We start from the raw sequence: 21,296 nt of genomic DNA, 5'->3' as shown, positions 1-21,296 counted from the left end.
GGTACCAAGCTAAAAGGTGGTATGGGCTACTATAATATACATCCTGACTGATCCTACATGTGATGGTGACGGAGCGTCCCAGAGCAGAGCTCACTGCTCCAGACTGAGTCACTGTGACCTGGCCTCTGGACTCTGAGGATACAGAGACAAAAACATAAAGCAGCGTCATGGTTTTGTGGGCTTCATTTCAGAGGGACGGATGTTCATAGAGGAGAGGAGTTTGATTCTCTGGACTTTACCTGTGAAGCAGCAGCAGAGGAGAGTCCAGATGAGGACGGACATCAAAGTCATGTTTTTGATGAGGAGGATTTCTGTGTCTTCTGTTGTCATGAAGGACAGCTGTCAGTCATCCAGTGTTCAACTCTCAGGACTATAAACTCTCCCAGAGCACTGGAGCATGGTGCTGCTGATGCAAAGTGGCTCTCTATGGAAATGCTCTGACTGACTCCAACAGGGACTTGGATTCCTCTCATGATGCTGTTTATCAATGGATCAATCACTTTATCAGAGTATTGATTAGGAATGTGTCAGTGCTCATTTGTATGAGGCTTTGGTTTCAGTTTGATGGACACATTTTCTTCCAGAATATTTAGTGAATTCCCCCTAATTCACTACCACACAGATCAACATCACTGTGGGACACATTTAAACAAATATATTATCTATTATTTATTTTATATTCATCATAATATACAATAAACATATGTTTATGATCATTATTTACATTTGTCATCATTTATTGGAGACTTTTACTTAGAAATATCTTGTTTCATCGTTTCAATGTAACATGAATTAATACAGCTTTTATCATACAAAAAGATTAAATATATATTCATAGTTTATTTTTTAGACACTTTAACCAGTTATTAGATGAACTGGGTAAACTGGGAATGCGCTTGCTGAGTTTGTTTGTGTCAAAGTCAGAGAGCCGTGTCTCTCTACAGTGAGAGGTTTTTGTACGGCGGCTCAATGAGTTTGTATCACTGTGGTGGACTTTTGGTGGAGGAACCAGACTGGAAGTTGGAAGTAAGTCAAATCTTTAATTTTTTATCATTTCAGGACATATTTGTCTTTTTATATATATTTCAGGAAGAATTCTTGATTTTTCATATTAATGTATATCTTCTGCAGAAATACTTTACACTCAGAGACAAACTTTGCATCAGGAATATAAATTCAAAACCTCATTGAAGTCAATTTAAAATATCAAGACAGAATATGAATCAGTATTTCCAACTTTAATGGTAAAGCTTCATCTTGAGGGTTTGTAGGTTTAGTTCAGTGTGTCAAAGTCAGAGAGCCGTGTCTCTCTACAGTGAGAGGTTTTTGTACGGCGTTTGTATCACTGTGGTTGACTTTTGGTGGAGGAACCAGACAGGATGTTGAAAGTAAGTTTCCGTACAAATACTAAATACAATATTGTAAAGTAATGTTTTAAATGCAGTTTTTGTATGTCTGAAGCAGACAGATATATCTTGTTTTAATATTAACACTTGAAGTATTCATGTTTGTACTTGTCCTCCTTCATCATGGAGACTAACTCTTTGTTCTTTACACATTCCTGTCAAACTGAAATTCAAACAGCTTGAAGTGTAGAAAAGATAAAACTGCTAAACTTGTTGTACAAATGTTTCATTTTTAAGATTCACTTTTACTTTTTGATATCAGAAATAACTGTTTTTAAATTAATTCAGATAAAATTATTATAGTCAAATTGAACATAGTGAAGATAAAGATGAGTAAACATTCAAAATCTCTTAATAGTGTTATATATTGTTTTAAAGTTACATTTTGGTAATAATGATTGAAATCCACATGAAGAACATTTGATTGTAGTCAGTTCATTTTCTGTGTTTGTTCATGTTTCCACTAAATACTTTAAAGTAATGTATAGTTCAGGTTTTGGATGATTTTGATGATACAGTTTTTGATATTTTATTTCCAGTGTAGTTTGATATATTTCAGCTTATTCTGTATGATGATTCTCTCTGTGCTGATATGCATGAGAGGCTTCTTAAAGGGAAGTGAAACAATGTGTGAGTGAGTGACTGGTGGAGCAGAAAAACCATCTGACAGAAACTCCTTAAAGGAGAAAATCAACTCTCACACAGTAAAGGTGTCCAAGTGTCTGCTTCTTGATTGACAGCTGTGTGGTCCCTGTCCTCTAAGCTGATTGGTGTCTCCTAGGTGATGTCCGTCCCACCCTGACGGTGCTGCCCCCTCCAGTAAGGAGCTGCAGCAGGGGAAGGCCACGCTCATGTGTCTGGCCAACAAGGGCTTCCCCTCAGACTGGAGTCTGTCCTGGAAGGTGGACGGCAGCAGCAGCAGCAGCAGCAGCAGCTGGGAGGAGAGCAGGAGCCCCGGGGTGCTGAAGGACGGCCACTACAGCTGGAGCAGCACCCTGAGGCTCTCTGCAGACCACTGGAGGAAGGTGGGCTCTGTGACCTGTGAGGCCACCCAGGGCTCCCAGACTCCGCTCTCAGAGACACTGAGGAGAGACCAGTGTTCCCAGTTCTGACCTGACTCACTGGGACTACTACTACTGGTTTTACTCTGCTACTGCTCTCAGTCTGCACTCGCTCATTATCTGTCTAAATCTTTCTTTACCTCCTCCCACTCTCTGATTACATGTTTCATTGAATAAATTTGTTTTTTTGATTATTTCAACACAATAAAGACCAGTTCATCAAATAATTTGTTGTCATGTATGTTACTGTAAACTGATGTTGCTGTCTTCAAAGTTCTATTAAATCCACAAACATTGAATTCAATTTTAGGCAATGTCCTGAGAAAGACTACAACGTAGAAATGTTTAATATCTTTTCTCGATATTTAGAAAACATAAAAGTAATGCGATAATCCTTAATGAGAAGTTATTGTGACAGAGACATTATTAAAGTGATTTAATCCTTTACTCCAGATTCTTTAAAGCATTTGTGATTACATAAACTTCCTTATTACATTAATCATGAATTTAGTTTTTAGGAACAAAGCTGATCGATAAAATATTAAGGAAGATGTTGTATTTGTCTTATTAATGAAGTGTGTCATTGGTAGAAACTTTAATATTAAAATTGTTTCACAAGTTTACAGAAAGTAAAATGAATCTGATGAAACTGCAAACTCTGGGAAGAAAGCATTGTATTTGAAAGATAAAATCGGATATTATCAACATATTATATCATCACAGGATCACTATCAGCAGTTTGTATTCAAATTATAACATAAATTGTGTATTTTCATATAAACACAAGGTCATTCAAATTATGTAGTGTATGTAAGTTTGTTGAAAACTAAACTGGCTTAAATATGAATTTCAAATTAAATTTAAATACTAAGAAATAAAAATAAATATTCTATTACATACATTTTGACTGATCAAAGCAGGTAAAGCACAGGTGTAATAATAACATTACAGGTTTTTTTCAATTGCTAACATCTTTTTGCCCAATCTGTAGTCACATTTTCAAAACTCTAAACACAGTTAGCCCCACATTGGTCTGTTCATCCCATACAATTAACACAATTCATGTTGTTTCCACAGAATATGCAGTCAATTGACCCATTTCTGCAATGCTAAGTTTTTCTTTACGTACAAGCTCACCCAATACCAAAACTATGGATGTTTTTTGTGTTATTTACAAATGCTTACACACAACATGTCAGAAATAAAGACCTTATGAACAAAACCTTAAATATTCCATGAAGCCTCTACTTCTGCAACAAAAGAAGTTCAAAATATATATTGAAACAGCTGATAAGCATTTATTACAGTTTTTTCTAATTGCTAAAACACAATTTTGCAAACTAGGCTGGTTTTATCAAAATACTAAACACTTTTCCCAAAACCACACACCCAAACTGCAAAATCCCTCATATATCCTGCAAAATGAAGCACTGCAACCAAAACTACATATAGCATTATCAAAATCAAACTTTGCACCAAATGGCACACACTTCATTCATATTACCAGATGTTTGTCTAACCAACTACACACTGTTGGGCATAATGAAAAACACTCTCATCTTCAGTATGCTTTGACATAATACTAAAATAGTTCAAACTGTAGAAAATTATTCAGATTGTTCACATGCACAGAAATATTTGCAGATACACACACACACACACACACACACACACACACACACACTCTGTTGAAACATTTATTTTTTTATTTTTCACCAAACAAGTCAGTGCAACATATGCACTAACAATTAACCATTGAGGTGTTTGGCCAGGTGGCACATATATTGGCCAATTAGCTCATGTAGTGTCATTTTGATTGGCAGTGTTTTGAAATGGCAAACATGTGACTTTATGTCAGATTGTTGTGTCTTATGCAGAGAACCGTGTTCAGTGCATTTAAAAATGTGTGTAAAGCAGAAAATGTGTTTAGAGTTTTGGAGACTTGAGAAGAGGTTTTGCTCTCTGTGTGTCACTTTAAAGAATTGTGCTATGCATGTCATTTTAGTGTGTTAGCAATTGGAAAAAAAAAAACGTAATAAACATATCAATGAAACATTGAGAAATAGCTGATTTTTGTAATTTGGGTAAAATAGATCAACCACAGCTAATTCCAATCTCAATCAGAGACATAGCCAGGTGTGGAAGTTCTTTCAATGACATACACAATGCAGTATAAAGGGGACTTTCTGGACTGAGTTTATTCAATGTGGATACAGAGCAACACAGATGAGAAGAGAAAGAAATAATAATGTCTGGATAAGGAAGACGAATAGTTGGGCTAGGGAGAGGAAGAGGGCCAGAGGTGGATAAGGCATGCCAAGCGTTTCTATCCAAGGTGCATAGCGAGAGATGACATTAGATGTGATGAGGATGAGAACATGCGCCAGATGCTGAAGATCGTATGGATTAGAACAGGACTGTGCATTTTTGTTTCTTTCCCATCTGTGCCTCTTTTTTGTTGTCAAATTGTGTATCTGACAGTATTTTGACACATTTTGAACCAAAGGACACATAGTTTGGATTATTTGTTGATCACTGGCTGCAATTTCATGCTGATAATATTGTAAAGCTTTAACTTCTGCAATTTTGTCGCTTACAATTTTTTCTACTGTACATTCTATAAAGTAAAGATGACTCATTCACTTTTGCGTAGTTTGTTGCCAAAAATGCACACATTTGACCTTCAAGCCAAAAATGTAGGGTGGTTTACAGTAAAATGAAACTGAATTAAAAAAAACAATGGATTTCTCATTGTCTACTGTTTGCAGGTAGAGCATGAAAAGTTATGGAGTTTTTGTAATGCTATCAACTGTTTGTATTTAGAAAGTTGTTGTGCTATGATTGATTGATCTGTTCCTCTTGGAAAGAAAATGTGCTAGTGTTTTAACCGAATGATTTGATTTTGAGTCAGGTTTGCTGTGTTTTGATAGAGTTTGTGTATATAGAGAATGTTTTTGCATTTTGAAATGTAGAGTTGGTGTTTAAAGAACGAAATGTGGTTTTGAGCAGAAAATGTACTATTTGGCTAATAGTGTGAGGTAGGTGTGTTGCTGTGTTAAGAGTTTCGATAAAGTCTCTTAAGTTTAGGTAAACGCTTGTTAGCAATTGAAGAAAACTGTAACACTGGCTCTGTTTCATTCAGTGTCCCAGTAAGGCCTTTCAGTGAGTGAGCATGCACAGTACCAGAGCTCTGAGACTGGTTCACCTAAATGTAATGCAGCCATCATTAATGTAATAAATACACCTGTGCTTTTCCTGCTTTGGCAAGTCAAAATGTCTGCCATGAAAAGTGTCTATTCCCTCTATCGGTTCAGTACCATATACAGGTTCATTTCCACTGTTCTCCTGCAGACTGTTTAGTGTGTGTGTGTGTGTGTGTGTGTGTGTGTGTGTGTGTGTGTGTGTGTGTCCTCAGTGAAGTGTATCAGTCTCTGCAGTAGCTTCCAGCTGCAGCAGTCAGTTCAGTTTCTGTTCAGTCTGACTGAGGGAGGTTTTTGTACGACGCTTTTTCACTGTGTGAACACTCTCTGACTGTTGATTTCATGATAACTCTGACAGTAGTAAACTGCTGCATCTTCAGTCTGGACTCCACTGATGGTCAGAGTGAAGTCAGAGTTTGATCCACTGCCTGTAAAACGACCTGGAGTCCCTGATGCTCGAGTGCTAGCATAGTAAATGAGCAGTTTAGGCGTTTCTCCATCTCTCTGTTGGTACCAGGATAAAAGGTGGTTGTTGCTCCAAACATGAACATTCTGACTGGTCCTACATGTGATGGTGACGGAGCGTCCCAGAGCAGAGCTCACTGCTCCAGACTGAGTCACTGTGACCTGGCCTCTGGACTCTGAGGATACAGAGACAAAAACATAAAGCAGCGTCATGGTTTTGTGGGCTTCATTTCAGAGGGACGGATGTTCATAGAGGAGAGGAGTTTGATTCTCTGGACTTTACCTGTGAAGCAGCAGCAGAGGAGAGTCCAGATGAGGACGGAGATCAAAGTCATGTTTTTGATGAGGAGGATTTCTGTGTCTTCTGTTGTCATGAAGGACAGCTGTCAGTCATCCAGTGTTCAACTCTCAGGACTATAAACTCTCCCAGAGCACTGGAGCATGGTGCTGCTGATGCAAAGTGGCTCTCTATGGAAATGTATGAGAGACCACGTTCTCAGTACTGACCGGACTCACTGGGACTCTGCTTCTGTTTTTACCTTGCTACAGCTTTAAATCTGCACTTTCTATCATTCCACCATTTTAACAGAATTGAACTTCAGATTATGACATTTTTATTGTCCCAATAATTCCGATGCTGTTAATGCTGTAAGCCAATAAAGATATTTTCTTTCTATGGATCAAATATAACATATGTCTAGTTCCATATTTTCACATGTGCAGGATTATAACAAATGTCAGAATAAGATTTCCTCATCATTGTTTATGGTTAATACAATCCAGGAAAAATAGCCTATTTCATCAGGTTTCCCCATACTGGACACTTTTTAATGTGTGTGTGAGAAAGACGTGAAACAACATTGTTCACACACATTTAAAAAATCCTTTTTCCATCAGAGTACGTTTTTAAAGAACTTCCTGAGCTCAAGGAGACACTGAGACGTGTGGGGGAACGTATTTTAATTTGGGTGGGGCTGAACTGGACACGTGCATGTGCACAACAACTTATGTGGATGTTCATATAAATGTTTAGAAAAAACCACTGACATATGTTGGGAACTCTTTCTAGTTAAATCTAGACAGCTAAATCTCTCTCAAACATGTGATTGAGGATATTCAACCTCATCTGCTGAAGACTTGGTCAAAACTGCAAAACTGGAATGAAAAGAAATCTAAAATATACAGGCTGAACATGCATGGGCTGACTTTTCTCTCTCTCTCTCTCTCTCTCTCTCTCTCTCTCTCTCTCTCTCTCTCTCTCTCTCTCTCTTTCTCTCTCTCCTTGCTGTAGTTTTGAGTCTTCAGATAGTTCAAAACAATACATCAACTCGAGTCTGACCTGTGGTCTCTCTCTCTCCCTGTTCTGTCTATATTGAGCTGTCTAATCAATGAAAAAGGCATAAAGCCCCAAAAATTATGTTCAAAAGAGAAATGATGGTAGGTTTTATGTCTGAAAAAATATAAAAAGGTCACAACATTTAACATGTTTAACAATCAAATACATTTCTGCTCAAGCTCCATTCAGTCGCTGTTCTGGAGCTTTTGATCAAATCCCATGGTCTTCCTCAGCAGATGGAGTTCACCCAGTTGTCAGGGAATATTTGAACTTTGATGCCAACATGGACAAGAAGTCCTGAAAATGCTCAGAGGAATGGGAATTTGAACAACTACAATTCAATGACAACTGGGAGACTCCATCTGCTGAAGAAGATCATGTGATATGATTGAAAGCTCCACAACAGTTAGTGGATGGATGTTGTACAGAGATTGTCTGGGTATTTCCAACGTCAACCAATAACTTTCAGTCTCAATGTCTTTGTGTGGTATTTTAGTTGCATATAAAAGAAAATGTGTTTTTTTATGTTGTTATATTTATATCACGTAGGTCACTTTTGTCTTGTTATGTCTCCAGTTAATCTTTATTTTATTTATTTATTTTAATACTTGAACATTTCTGATATTAGTCTTTATACTCTTTGTTAATTGGATGTATTTGAAATAGCTGTGATCCGGAATAAAGCAGAGGTCAAAGGTCATGACCAAGACAGCTCTCATTAACTCTCTCATTGGCTTCGCTTGATAATTTTACAAACCAGATACATTTGTCACTGAACGTGTTTTAATACATGTTGACTGATGGTGTGTGTAGGTGTGTGTGTATGTGTGTGTGTGTGTCCTCAGTGAAGTGTATCAGTCTCTGCAGTAGCTTCCAGCTGCAGCAGTCAGTTCAGTTTCTGTTCAGTCTGACTGAGGGAGGTTTTTGTACGACGCTTTTTCACTGTGTGAACACACTCTGACTGTTGATGTGATGTTGACTCTGACAGTAGTAAACTGCTGCATCTTCAGTCTGGACTCCACTGATGGTCAGAGTGAAGTCAGAGTTTGATCCACTGCCTGTAAAACGACCTGGAATCCCTGATGCTCGAGTGCTAGCATAGTAAATGAGCAGTTTAGGAGTTTCTCCATCTCTCTGTTGGTACCAGGCTAAAAGATGTTTGTTGCTCCAAAACTGAACATTCTGACTGGTCCTACATGTGATGGTGACGGAGCGTCCCAGAGCAGAGCTCACTGCTCCAGGCTGAGTCACTGTGACCTGGCCTCTGGACTCTGAGGATACAGAGACAAAAACATAAAGCAGCGTCATGGTTTTGTGGGCTTCATTTCAGAGGGACGGATGTTCATAGAGGAGAGGAGTTTGATTCTCTGGACTTTACCTGTGAAGCAGCAGCAGAGGAGAGTCCAGATGAGGACGGAGATCAAAGTCATGTTTTTGATGAGGAGGATTTCTGTGTCTTCTGTTGTCATGAAGGACAGCTGTCAGTCATCCAGTGTTCAACTCTCAGGACTATAAACTCTCCCAGAGCACTGGAGCATGGTGCTGCTGATGCAAAGTGGCTCTCTATGGAAATGCTCTGACTGACTCCAACAGGGACTTGGATTCCTCTCATGATGCTGTTTATCAATGGATCAATCACTTTATCAGAGTATTGATTAGGAATGTGTCAGTGCTCATTTGTATGAGGCTTTGCTTTCAGTTTGATGGACACATTTTCTTCCAGAATATTTAGTGAATTCCCCCTAATTCACTACCACACAGATCAACATCACTGTGGGACACATTTAAACAAATATATTATCTTTTATTTATTTTATATTCATCATAATATACAATAAACATATGTTTATGATCATTATTTACATTTGTCATCATTTATTGGAGACTTTTACTTTGAAATATCTTGTTTCATCGTTTCAATGTAACATGAATTAATACAGCTTTTATCATACAAAAAGATTAAATATATATTCATAGTTTATTTTTTAGACACTTTAACCAGTTATTAGATGAACTGGGTAAACTGGGAATGCGCTTGCTGAGTTTGTTTGTGTCAAAGTCAGAGAGCCGTGTCTCTCTACAGTGAGAGGTTTTTGTACGGCGGCTCAATGAGTTTGTATCACTGTGGTGGACTTTTGGTGGAGGAACCAGACTGGATGTTGGAAGTAAGTCAAATCTTTAATTTTTTATTATTTCAGGACATATTTGTCTTTTTATATATATTTCAGGAAGAATTCTTGATTTTTCATATTAATGTATATCTTCTGCAGAAATACTTTACACTCAGAGACAAACTTTGCATCAGGAATATAAATTCAAAACCTAATTGAAGTCAATTTAAAATATCAATACAGAATATGAATCAGTAATTCCAACTTTAATGGTAAAGCTTCATCTTGAGGGTTTGTAGGTTTAGTTCAGTGTGTCAAAGTCAGAGAGCCGTGTCTCTCTACAGTGAGAGGTTTTTGTACGGCGGCTCAATGAGTTTGTATCACTGTGGTGGACTTTTGGTGGAGGAACCAGACTGGAAGTTGGAAGTAAGTTTCTGCACAAATACTAAATACAATATTGTAAAGTAATGTTTTATATACAGTCTTTGGATGTTTGAAGCAGACAGATATAGTTTGTTTTAATTTAAACACTTGAAGTATTCATGTTTGTACCTGTCCTCCTTCATCATGGAGGCTAACTCTTTGTTCTTTACACATTCCTGTCAAACTGAAATTCAAACAGCATGAAGTGTAGAAAAGATAAAACTGCAAACCTTTTTGTACAAATGTTTCATTTTTAAGATTCACTTTTACTTTTTGATGTCAGAAAATATTGTTTTTAAATGAATTAAGATAAAATTATTATAGTCAAATTGAACGTAGTGAAGATAAAGATGAGTAAATGTTCAAAATCTCTTCATAGTGTTATATATTGTTTTAAAGTTACAGTTTGGTAATGATGATTTAAATCCACATGAAGAACATTTGATTGTAGTCAGTTCATTTTCTGTGTTTGTTCATGTTTCCACTAAATACTTTAAAGTAATGTATAGTTCAGGTTTTGGATGATTTTGATGATACAGTTTTTGATATTTTATTTCCAGTGTAGTTTGATATATTTCAGCTCATTCTGTATGATGATTCTCTCTGTGCTGATATGCATGAGAGGCTTCTTAAAGGGAAGTGAAACAATGTGTGAGTGAGTGACTGGTGGAGCAGAAAAACCATCTGACAGAAACTCCTTAAAGGAGAAAAATCAACTCTCACACAGTAAAGGTGTCCAAGTGTCTGCTGCTTGATTGACAGCTGTGTGGTCCCTGTCCTCTAAGCTGATTGGTGTCTCCTAGGTGATGTCCGTCCCACCCTGACTGTGCTGCCCCCCCTCCAGTGAGGAGCTGCAGCAGGGGGAAGGCCACGCTCATGTGTCTGGCCAACAAGGGCTTCCCCCTCAGACTGGAGTCTGTCCTGGAAGGTGGACGGCAGCAGCAGCAGCAGCAGCAGCTGGGAGGAGAGCAGGAGCCCCGGGGTGCTGAAGGACGGCCACTACAGCTGGAGCAGCACCCTGAGGCTCTCTGCAGACCACTGGAGGAAGGTGGGCTCTGTGACCTGTGAGGCCACCCAGGGCTCCCAGACTCCGCTCTCAGAGACAATGAGGAGAGACCAGTGTTCCTAGTCATAACCTGACTCACTGGGACTCTGATACTGGTTTCACTCTGCTACTGCTCTCAGTCTGCACTCTGCAATACCATTGCTCTCTCTCTCACTCTTTCTCTCTCTCTCTCTCTCTCTCTCTCTCTCTCTCTCTCTCTCTCTCTTTCTCTCTCTCTCTCTCTCCCAATGGTTTCAAGATTTAAAAATAATAAAGATTTAATAAAATCAACAGTTTTCATGAGAGTATTATTCATTCAGCATGTTTATACGTATTTAGAAACATTAGAAAAGTTCCTCTATAATTGTCAGTTGTATATGCTTTAATATACCTTGTTAATTATACCCATGTTTTGACCATTTACAAGATCACCTATCTTTTATCAGTCAAGTCTGAATATGAGGATGATTCATTATGTAACAAGGGTTAGATCTGTCCCTTGAAATTGTCAAAAATCTTTACCATATTTTTCAAAAAAGTTCAGATAGAGATTTTCATAGTTAGATACACAGAGCAGCACATCATCCGCATCAAGTGATATACAATATTTTTGATCTGAGATTTTCCTCCAAGAATATTAAAACTTCAAATTACTGATTCACCACAGGACTTCATGAATGAGTTAATAACATTTACAATCAATAAAAAACAATTAATTAAATAAGAATAATAAATGATAATTGTACTGGTTTTTGCACTGCTATTGGAGTTGGCTTTCTAATCTCATCGTACATGTGTACAGTGACAATAAAGGCATTTTATTATATTCTATTCTAAGTCAAGTCATGAACTGCTGTCATGTGTCAGTCTGAAATTCATTAAATTTACAATGACAAAGTGTGTCTCAGAGAAAGATTTTTAGGATTTGACCATTTTAGCTCATGGTGTCATGAACAAATGATGGGAATGTGTTATACATGTCACAGCTCTTTCAGTACAACCTGACAATAGATGTTTTGCTGTTACTGTTGTTATTGTAAAATTAACAGACGTTATAATATATATATATATATATATATATATATATATATATATTAATATATAAATATAATCACAATACTTTTAATGTATGACTTAAATTCTATTTTTGAGGTGGATTCTTATTTAACTAAACACTTCAGTTAATTAGTATTATTGAATAATTACTTTAAATTTAATATTTGAAAGATTGTGAAAGACATTTAATTATTTTAATAAATATATGCAATTTTTTGTGTCAATATTTCATCTGTAATATCCTTACTTATTTTGTAAATTGATCTGATGGACATAAAAACGACCATTAGAACTGACTTTTAATATATATATAAAGAGAGTTTGTTACTCTGTAAACTGTGTTCAGCTACTGTAGATGTATAATGCATTGTGGGAAAATATTAATTTTATAATATTATTAACTCTAGATATAATTACAGTTACTAACATATCTGTATAAACATGTCTGATGAGAGACTTGACATCAGTTGTCTCAAACTCAAAGGTTAAAACATTTATCTTTGCCTAAATAAAAACAAATTGTGAAAAAAATGAAAATGTGATTGATTATATTAAATTCTGTATTATTAGAATTTCATGTAATTATGAGGTGTGTTTTAGTTGTATCTTGTTGTCGTTTAGTTTCCATGCGGCTGTCGATTGCGATCAGTTCCTCTCAGCTGAGGGAGGTTTTTGTACGACGCTTTTTCACTATGTGAACACATACTGACTGAGAGAATGAAAACTCTGACAGTAGTAAACTGCTGCATCTTCAGTCTGGACTCCACTGATGGTCAGAGTGTAATCACTACCAGATCCGCTCCCACTGAAACGATCTGAAACTCCAGACTGACGGGTTGAACCACAAGTAATTAGGAGTTTAGGAGATTCTCCAGGTTTCTGAAGGTACCAGCTGAAGCAGTAACCAGTGCTTGGACTAACGTTACATCTGATAGAGACAGTCTGTCCTGGAACAACAGACTGAGCTTTAGGAGACTGAGTCACAATGACTTCTCCTGATGAATCTGGAAAACATGAAAAAGAGGAGAAGGGTTATTGAGACAAATCCAGTTTGGAGAAAGATCAACATCCAAACAGAAGAGTATCATTTCTTTAACATGGAGAATAGATGGAAGAAGGTAAATGCTGCTTGTTTCAGTGTTTCTCCATCATAGCAGAACATCATTGTGGTGAACCTGGTTGCATCCTGAAGCAAAGTTTTCAGAAGAGAGTCTCACCCTGAACAAGGAGCCCCAGGGTGGCCAGCAGTAGAGTCAGTGACATTATCATTGTGCTGCCGGCGTGTAAGTGGCTCTGAAAGGCCTGGACAGCCACTGATCAACACTGGCCTCTTAACGGCTGGGAGCAGAGAGGAAGGACACATATGCAAACACACAGAGTCAGTGAACTGTAGCTGTCCTCAACATATCATGGTGTTTCCCCCTCAGTGCAGCTGTTGCTTCATTGCACACACAGAACTTCAGTGTTTCATGAAACATAGATTCAACTTAAGAACCATAATGAGTGATGATATAAGAATAATACCTTACAATAGTGATGTACATCAATATTTGGGAGTTGCATTGTTGTGTGAAAACTTTTCACAGAACATTTTTATCTTTTCCTCAAATACGCTACAGTCAGTTCACCCAAAGTACCTGTAATATAAATTAGTTTCTCTTTGCCCAGTGGTATCTCTCCATGAACATATGATTTAATATTCAGGATCCTGAGATTTCTGCCTCCACCCCAATAAAATGCAGGTGGAAGAAATTTCATTTGTAGAGCTTTCAGCAAAGATAAAGCATTTTTAAAACTACAGTAGCAATATGTTTTGTTCTATCAAAATGGTGTCCAACTCAATGGAGGTGAATAGATGATCCAAAGAACACAGTAATACAGGAACAATTTAACTCTGAAGAATTACTCCCTATGCAAACTGTCCACAGAGCAGTGTGTGAACATTTCATTCACCTCCTTTGTATGAGGTTGAGAAATGTCAGTGACGTTTCAAAACCTGGATAAATAAATCATACCTGCTGCCTTTTATATTAAGGAAACTAATGAACAACCTTGATTTTCCCCCAATAATTGTCAGGTTTTTGTGTCTTTATTATGCTGTTACCTGTGGTGGATTAAGTCGGTCATGGGCCCCTAGGCTATGCTTTGTGTGGGCCCCTCCGTGGCTGTCCTGTGAGGTGTAGCAATAGTTTGAGTGATTTTCTATTGTTTCTGTGAGTGAATCAGGCAAGAAAACACACTGACAATCTATCATAAACAATATAAATGATATATTAAATGATCTAATTCTGATAAATAATGAAATATACATCCCATGTCTGCTAAACAATTTACTTTTTCTGTCCCTTTCCCAATTCCCACTGTCCCCCTGCCCCATGAGCTGTTGTTACATCTGTAATAACCACATTATGACCAGTTGAGTCCTGTTACTGAAACATATTACCTCAATGTTACCATCTTAATAATCAGTTACAGTGTACAGTACTACTTATTGAGGTCAGTCATGAGCCACACAGAGCCATGTCTCACTAACAGTCACAGTCTGGTTCATTGTCTCTTTAATGAGTAAAATGTGTTTGTTAGTAATGACAAAAATGTGATCATATCCTAATGTTGTCTGAACTGTCCATTAGTTCTTTATAATGAAACTGTTTGTGTAGGACCAATAATTATTTGTTATCTCTTTTTTTATGATAATTCCATTGTGTGTGTGTGTGTGTGTGTGAGTGTGTGTGTGTGTGTGTGTGTGTGTGTGTGTCCTCAGTGAAGTGTATCAGTCTCTGCAGTAGCTTCCAGCTGCAGCAGTCAGTTCAGTTTCTGTTCAGTCTGACTGAGGGAGGTTTTTGTACGACGCTTTTTCACTGTGTGAACACATTCTGACTGTTGATATAGTGATAACTCTGACAGTAGTAAACTGCTGCATCTTCAGTCTGGACTCCACTGATGGTCAGAGTGAAGTCAGAGTTTGATCCACTGCCTGTAAAACGACCTGGAGTCCCTGATGCTCGAGTGCTAGTATAGTAAATGAGCAGTTTAGGAGTTTCTCCATCTCTCTGTTGGTACCAGGCTAAACGATCGGAGCTATAAACATTCTGACTGGTCCTACATGTGATGGTGACGGAGCCTCCCAGAGCAGAGCTCACTGCTCCAGACTGAGTCACTGTGACCTGGCCTCTGGACTCTGAGGATACAGAGACAAAAACATAAAGCAGCGTCATGATTTTGTGGGCTTCATTTCAGAGGGACGGATGTTCATATAGGAGAGGAGTTTGATTCTCTGGACTTTACCTGTGAAGCAGCAGCAGAGGAGAGTCCAGATGAGGACGGAGATCAAAGTCATGTTTTTGATGAGGAGGATTTCTGTGTCTTCTGTTGTCATGAAGGACAGCTGTCAGTCATCCAGTGTTCAACTCTCAGGACTATAAACTCTCCCAGAGCACTGGAGCATGGTGCTGCTGATGCAAAGTGGCTCTCTATGGAAATGTATGAGAGACCATGTTCTCAGTACTGACCGGACTCACTGGGACTCTGCTTCTGTTTTTACCTTGCTACAGCTTTAAATCTGCACTTTCTATCATTCCAACATTTTAACTGAATTAAACTTTAGATCATGACATTTTTATTGTTCCAATAATGCCGATGCTGTTAATGCTGTAAGTCAATAAAGAGATTTTCTTTCTTTGGATCAAATGTTTCTTTCATGGATCCCTGTACACTAACAACAGATGTCTAATTACATATTTTCACATGTGCAGGATTATAACCAATGTCAGAGTAAGATTTTCTCATCATTGTTGATAGTAAATACAATCGAGGAAAAATAAATAAAAATAAAAATAAGATAACATGATAAAAAATGTGCACACAACCTGTTTCATCAGGTTTCCCCATACTGGACACTTTTTTAATGTGTGTGTGAGAAAGACGTGAAACAACATTGTTCACACACATTTAAAAAAACCTTTCCATCAGAATCAGTTTTTAAAGAACTTCCTGAGCTCAAGGAGACACTCAGACGTGTGGGGGAACGTATTTTAATTTGGGTGGGGCTAAACTGGACACATGTATGTGCACAACAACTTATGTGGATGTTCATATTAATGTCTAGAAAAAACAAGTGACTTATGTTGGAAACTCTTTCTAGTTAAATCTAGACAGCTAAATCTCTCTCAAACATGTGATTGAAGATATTCAACCTCATCTGCTGAAGACTTGGTCAAACCTGCAAAACTGGAATGAAAAGAAATCTAAAATATACATGCTGAACATGCATGGGCTGACTACCAAACTGCTCTCTCTCTCTCTCTCTCTCTCTCTCTCTCTCTCTCTCTCTCTCTCTCCTTGCTGCATTTTAGAGTCTTCAGATAGTTCAAAACAATACATCAACTCGAGTCTGACCTGTGGTCTCTCTCTCTCCCCCTGTTCTGTCTATATTGAGCTGTCTAATCAATGAAAAAGGCATAAAGCCCCAGAAAATATAATAAAAAGAGAAATTATGGTAGGTTTTATGTCTCTGAAAAAATATAAAAAGGTCACAACATTTAACATGTTTAACAGTTAAATCAATTTCTGCTCAAGCTCCATTCAGTCGCTGTTCTGGAGCTTTTGATCAAATCCCATGGTCTTCCTCAGCAGATGGAGTTCACCCAGTTGTCATGGAATATTTTAACTTTGATGCCAACATGGACAAGAAGTCCTGAAAATGCTCAGAGGAATGGGAATTTGAACAACTACAATTCAGTGACAACTGGGAGACTCCATCAGCTGAAGAAGATCATGTGATCCACCAACATAGAGCCAGAAGGTCTGTCCTAGGTTTCTGCTTCTTAAGAGGCAGTTTTTCCTTGCCCCCGTCGCCAAGTGCTTGCTCATGGTGGTACTGTTGGGTCTTTGTAAATGTTTTAAAGAGTTCGGTCTAGACCTGCTCTGTTTGAAAAGTGTCCTGAGATAACTTCTGTTATGAATTGGCGCTATACAAATAAAATTGAATTGAATTGAAGTGATATGATTGAAAGCTCCACAACAGTTAGTGGATGGATGTTGTACAGAGATTGTCTGGGTATTTCCAACGTCAACAATTCATTTTCAGTCTCAATGTCTTTGTGTGGTATTTTAGTTGCATATAAAAGAAAATTTGTTTTTTATGTTGATATATTTATATCACGTAGGTCACTTTTGTCTTGTTATGTCTCCAGTTAATCTTCTGGTGTGTGTGTGTATGTATATGTGTGTGTGTGTGTGTGTGTGTGTGTGTGTGTGTGTGTGTGTGTGTGTGTGTGTGTGTGTGTGTGTGTGCGTGTGTGTGTCCTCAGTGAAGTGTATCAGTCTCTGCAGTAGCTTCCAGCTGCAGCAGTCAGTTCAGTTTCTGTTCAGTCTGACTGAGGGAGGTTTTTGTACGACGCTTTTTCACTGTGTGAACACATACTGACTGTTGATATAGTGATCACTCTGACAGTAGTAAACTGCTGCATCTTCAGTCTGGACTCCACTGATGGTCAGAGTGAAGTCAGAGTTTGATCCACTGCCTGTAAAACGACCTGGAATCCCTGATGCTCGGGTGCTAGCATAGTAAATGAGCAGTTTAGGAGTTTCTCCATCTCTCTGTTGGTACCAGGCTAAAAGGTGGTTGTTGCTCCAAACACGAACATTCTGACTGGTCCTACATGTGATGGTGACGGAGCCTCCCAGAGCAGAGATCACTGCTCCAGACTGAGTCACTGTGACCTGGCCTCTGGACTCTGAGGATACAGAGACAAAAACATAAAGCAGCGTCATGGTTTTGTGGGCTTCATTTCAGAGGGACGGATGTTCATAGAGGAGAGGAGTTTGATTCTCTGGACTTTACCTGTGAAGCAGCAGCAGAGGAGAGTCCAGATGAGGACGGAGATCAAAGTCATGTTTTTGATGAGGGAGGATTTCTGTGTCTTCTGTTGTCATGAAGGTCAGCTGTCAGTCATCCAGTGTTCAACTCTCAGGACTATAAACTCTCCCAGAGCACTGGAGCATGGTGCTGCTGATGCAAAGTGGCTCTCTATGGAAATGTATGAGAGACCATGTTCTCAGTACTGACCGGACTCACTGGGACTCTGCTTCTGTTTTTACCTTGCTACAGCCTTAAATCTGCACTTTCTATCATTCCACCAATTTAACAAATTTGAACAAATTTGAACTTCAGATTATGACATTTTCATTGTCCCAATAATGCCAATGCTGTAAATGCTATACATCAATCAAAAGATATTTTCTATCTTTAGATCAAATAATTTTTCATGGATCCCTGTTTACCAACAATAGATGTCTTATTCCATATTTCCACATGTGCAGGATTATAACCAATGTCAGAATAAGATTTTCATATCATTGTTGATAGTTAATACAATCTGGGAAAAATAGCTAAAAATAATAAATAACATAGCATGAGTGAAAAATGTGCACACATGCTGTTTCATTGGGTTTCCCCATACTGGACACTTTTTGTGTATAATGTGTATGTGCACAACAACATATTAATGTTTATAAAAAAATGCTGACATATGTTGGAAACTCTTTCTAGTTAAATCTAGACAGCTAAATCTCTCTCAAACATGTGATTGAAGATATTTAACCTCATCTGCTGAAGACTTGGTCAAACCTGCAAAACTGGAATGAAAAGAAATCTAAAATATACAGGCTGAACATGCATGGGCTGACTACCAAACTGCTTTCAATTCAATTCAAATTCAATTCAAAATGGGCTTTATTGGCATGAAAGTTTTTGCCAAAGCAAAAGCATCAAAATACAATACAATAAGTCGAAATATTCAGACAATACACAATATGAAAGATATATACATTATGAACATTATATTAGTTATATACAGTGTGTGTGTGTGTGTGTGTGTGTGTGTGTGTGTGTGTGTGTGTGTGTGTGTGTGTGTGTGTGTGTGGGCCCACTGTTTTGTTTAGAGTTTAGTTAAGTAGCATATTTGATCTGAGTCTGATGAGTACAGGTAAATCATATTAAAGTGGTAAGAACTAGGAATGTTAGAGACCTGAGATAATTTAAGTTTTGAATAGTATTTTGATATTGCCAAATCTATTTTGCTTATTACAAGTGTCTGATTTTCTACAGTGTTTTGCCAATTTTGGTAAAGGGTATTTTGTTTACAATTTAGTATTTCAACTATAATACTTTTATTTTAAAGAAGTCTGATTTGGGTAATTGTGTTATTTCATTTTTGTTTCTTCTTAACTAACAAAGTAAATATTATTTGTGTTACACTGCAAACCACTGGTTAGTAAAATATTATTGCATTTATTTGAAAGAGTTGTCTGGGGTCAGTTATTTAATATAGTGTACAGTATGTGTGAATAGAGCCACTGCTTAGTCTAACAGTGTTGTTGGTTATTCATAAAGTATTAGGCTATAAAAAGTTGCACACAAAACAGGTAAACCTTCGTGGTAGCTACCTTAATGAATCGAACCCAAACACCCCATCATTCAAGTCCAAGGTGAGTTCCTTTAACATAGGCATTTACTGAGTGTTGGGGTGCTACACATATATAAAGAGAGTTTGTTATTCTGTAAACTGTGTTCAGCTACTGTAGATGTACAATGCATTGTGGGAAAATATTAATTTTATAATATTATTAACTCTAGATATAATTACAGTAACTAACATATCTGTATAAACCTGTCTGATGAGAGACTTGACATCAGTTGTATCAAATGCAAAGGTTAAAACATTTATCTTTGCCTAAAAAGAATAACGTGCGAAAAAAATTAAAATGTGATTGATTATTTTAAATGCCGTATTATTAGAACTACATGTAATTATGAGGTGTGTTTTAGTTGTATCTTGTTGCTGTTTAGTTTCCATGCAGCTGTTGATTCAGATCAGTTCCTCTCAGCTGAGGGAGGTTTTTGTACGACACTTTTTCACTGTGTGAACGGTCTGCTGTAATCCTGCTGACAGTAATAAACTCCTGCATCTTCAGTCTGAACTCCACTGATGGTCAAAGTGAAGTCAGTTCCAGACTGACTCCCACTGAAACGCTCTGAAACTCCAGACTGACGGGACTGAGCATTATAAATGAGGAGTTTAGGAGCTTCTCCAAGTTTCTGAAGGTACCACTGCAAATCATTGCTAACACCTGAACTGGCTTTACATCTGATAGAGACAGTCTGTCCTGGAACAACAGACTGAGCTTTAGGAGACTGAGTCAGGATGATTTCTCCTGATGAATCTGGAAAACATGAAAAAGAGGAGAAGGGTTATTGAGACAAATCCAGTTTGGAGAAAGATGATCAACATCCAAACAGAAGAGTATCATTTCTTTAACATAGAGAATAGATGGAAGAAGGTAAATGCTGCTTGTTTCAGTGTTTCTCCATCATAGCAGAACATCATTGTGGTGAACCTGGTTGCATCCTGAAGCAAAGTTTTCAGAAGAGAGTCTCACCCTGAACAAGGAGCCCCAGGGTGACCAGCAGTAGAGTCAGTGACATTATCATTGTGCTGCCGGGCGTGTCAGTGGCTCTGAAAGGCCTGGACAGCCACTGATCAACACTGGCCTCTTAACGGCTGGGAGCAGAGAGGAAGGACACATATGCAAACACACAGAGTCAGTGAACTGTAGCTGTCCTCAACATATCATGGTGTTTCCCCCTCAGTGCTGAGAGCATTGTCCTACATATTTACATATTTACCTGTAGAGGATATTGAAACATCTTGTAGTTACAGCTGTGAGCAGTAATGTGAGTATTCTGAAGGTCTTTATGTTGCACTTTAAGGATTTCTGGTAGATGTTGACTGAAAAGTTGCAACTGATAGTTTATGGGTAACAATCAAAACCATTTCTCAGTAGCTGTTTTGGAGCTTGTGATTTAACTACATGGTCTTCCTCAGCAGATGGAGTTCACCAAGTTGTGATGGAATAGAAGCCAACATGTACAAGAAGTTCTAAAAATGCTCACAGAAATGGGAATTCGAACAACTACAATTGAATGACAACCGGGAGACTCCATCCGCTGAAGAAGATCATGTGATATGATTTACAGTTTCAGTTAGTGGATGGATGTTCCACAAATATTTTTTAAAATTGTTTTCAAGGTAAAGAATTCACCTTTATACAGTGTTAGAGAAAATGTATTTTTGCATGTTTTATGCAGTTAAAGATAATTATATTGAAATATACTGTATGCAGATATAAT

General features: G+C 37.8%; 2 pseudogenes and 5 gene segments (V, D, J or C); 2 read left to right on the top strand and 5 right to left on the bottom strand.

Annotated features, from left to right (window-relative positions):
• Positions 1–870: 870 nt before the first annotated feature.
• On the top strand, positions 871–2,694 carry LOC127360772 (Ig kappa-b4 chain C region-like; annotated as a pseudogene).
• A 3,133-nt stretch (positions 2,695–5,827) lies between these two features.
• On the bottom strand, positions 5,828–6,561 carry LOC127360744 (immunoglobulin kappa variable 4-1-like). The segment is given in 2 exon segments: positions 5,828–6,308; positions 6,416–6,561. Coding segments are annotated over 2 exon segments (423 nt in total).
• A 1,637-nt stretch (positions 6,562–8,198) lies between these two features.
• Positions 8,199–9,195, bottom strand: LOC127360746 (Ig kappa chain V region 3381-like). The segment is given in 2 exon segments: positions 8,199–8,739; positions 8,847–9,195. Coding segments are annotated over 2 exon segments (423 nt in total).
• Positions 9,196–9,935: 740 nt separating this feature from the next.
• Positions 9,936–11,338, top strand: LOC127360769 (Ig kappa-b4 chain C region-like; annotated as a pseudogene).
• A 1,325-nt stretch (positions 11,339–12,663) lies between these two features.
• Positions 12,664–13,400, bottom strand: LOC127360759 (immunoglobulin kappa variable 3-15-like). The segment is given in 2 exon segments: positions 12,664–13,107; positions 13,321–13,400. Coding segments are annotated over 2 exon segments (366 nt in total).
• Positions 13,401–17,328: 3,928 nt separating this feature from the next.
• LOC127360747 (Ig kappa chain V region 3381-like) lies at positions 17,329–18,042 on the bottom strand. The segment is given in 2 exon segments: positions 17,329–17,841; positions 17,949–18,042. Coding segments are annotated over 2 exon segments (384 nt in total).
• A 1,869-nt stretch (positions 18,043–19,911) lies between these two features.
• On the bottom strand, positions 19,912–20,603 carry LOC127360765 (Ig kappa chain V region 3368-like). The segment is given in 2 exon segments: positions 19,912–20,329; positions 20,546–20,603. Coding segments are annotated over 2 exon segments (360 nt in total).
• Between the last annotated feature and the right edge of the window lie 693 nt (positions 20,604–21,296).

This window comes from Dicentrarchus labrax, unplaced genomic scaffold, assembly GCF_905237075.1.
Source record: "Dicentrarchus labrax unplaced genomic scaffold, dlabrax2021, whole genome shotgun sequence".
NCBI lineage: Eukaryota > Metazoa > Chordata > Actinopteri > Moronidae > Dicentrarchus > Dicentrarchus labrax.
Note: the sequence above shows the minus strand (reverse complement) of the source record. Positions and strands in the feature narration are given on the sequence as shown.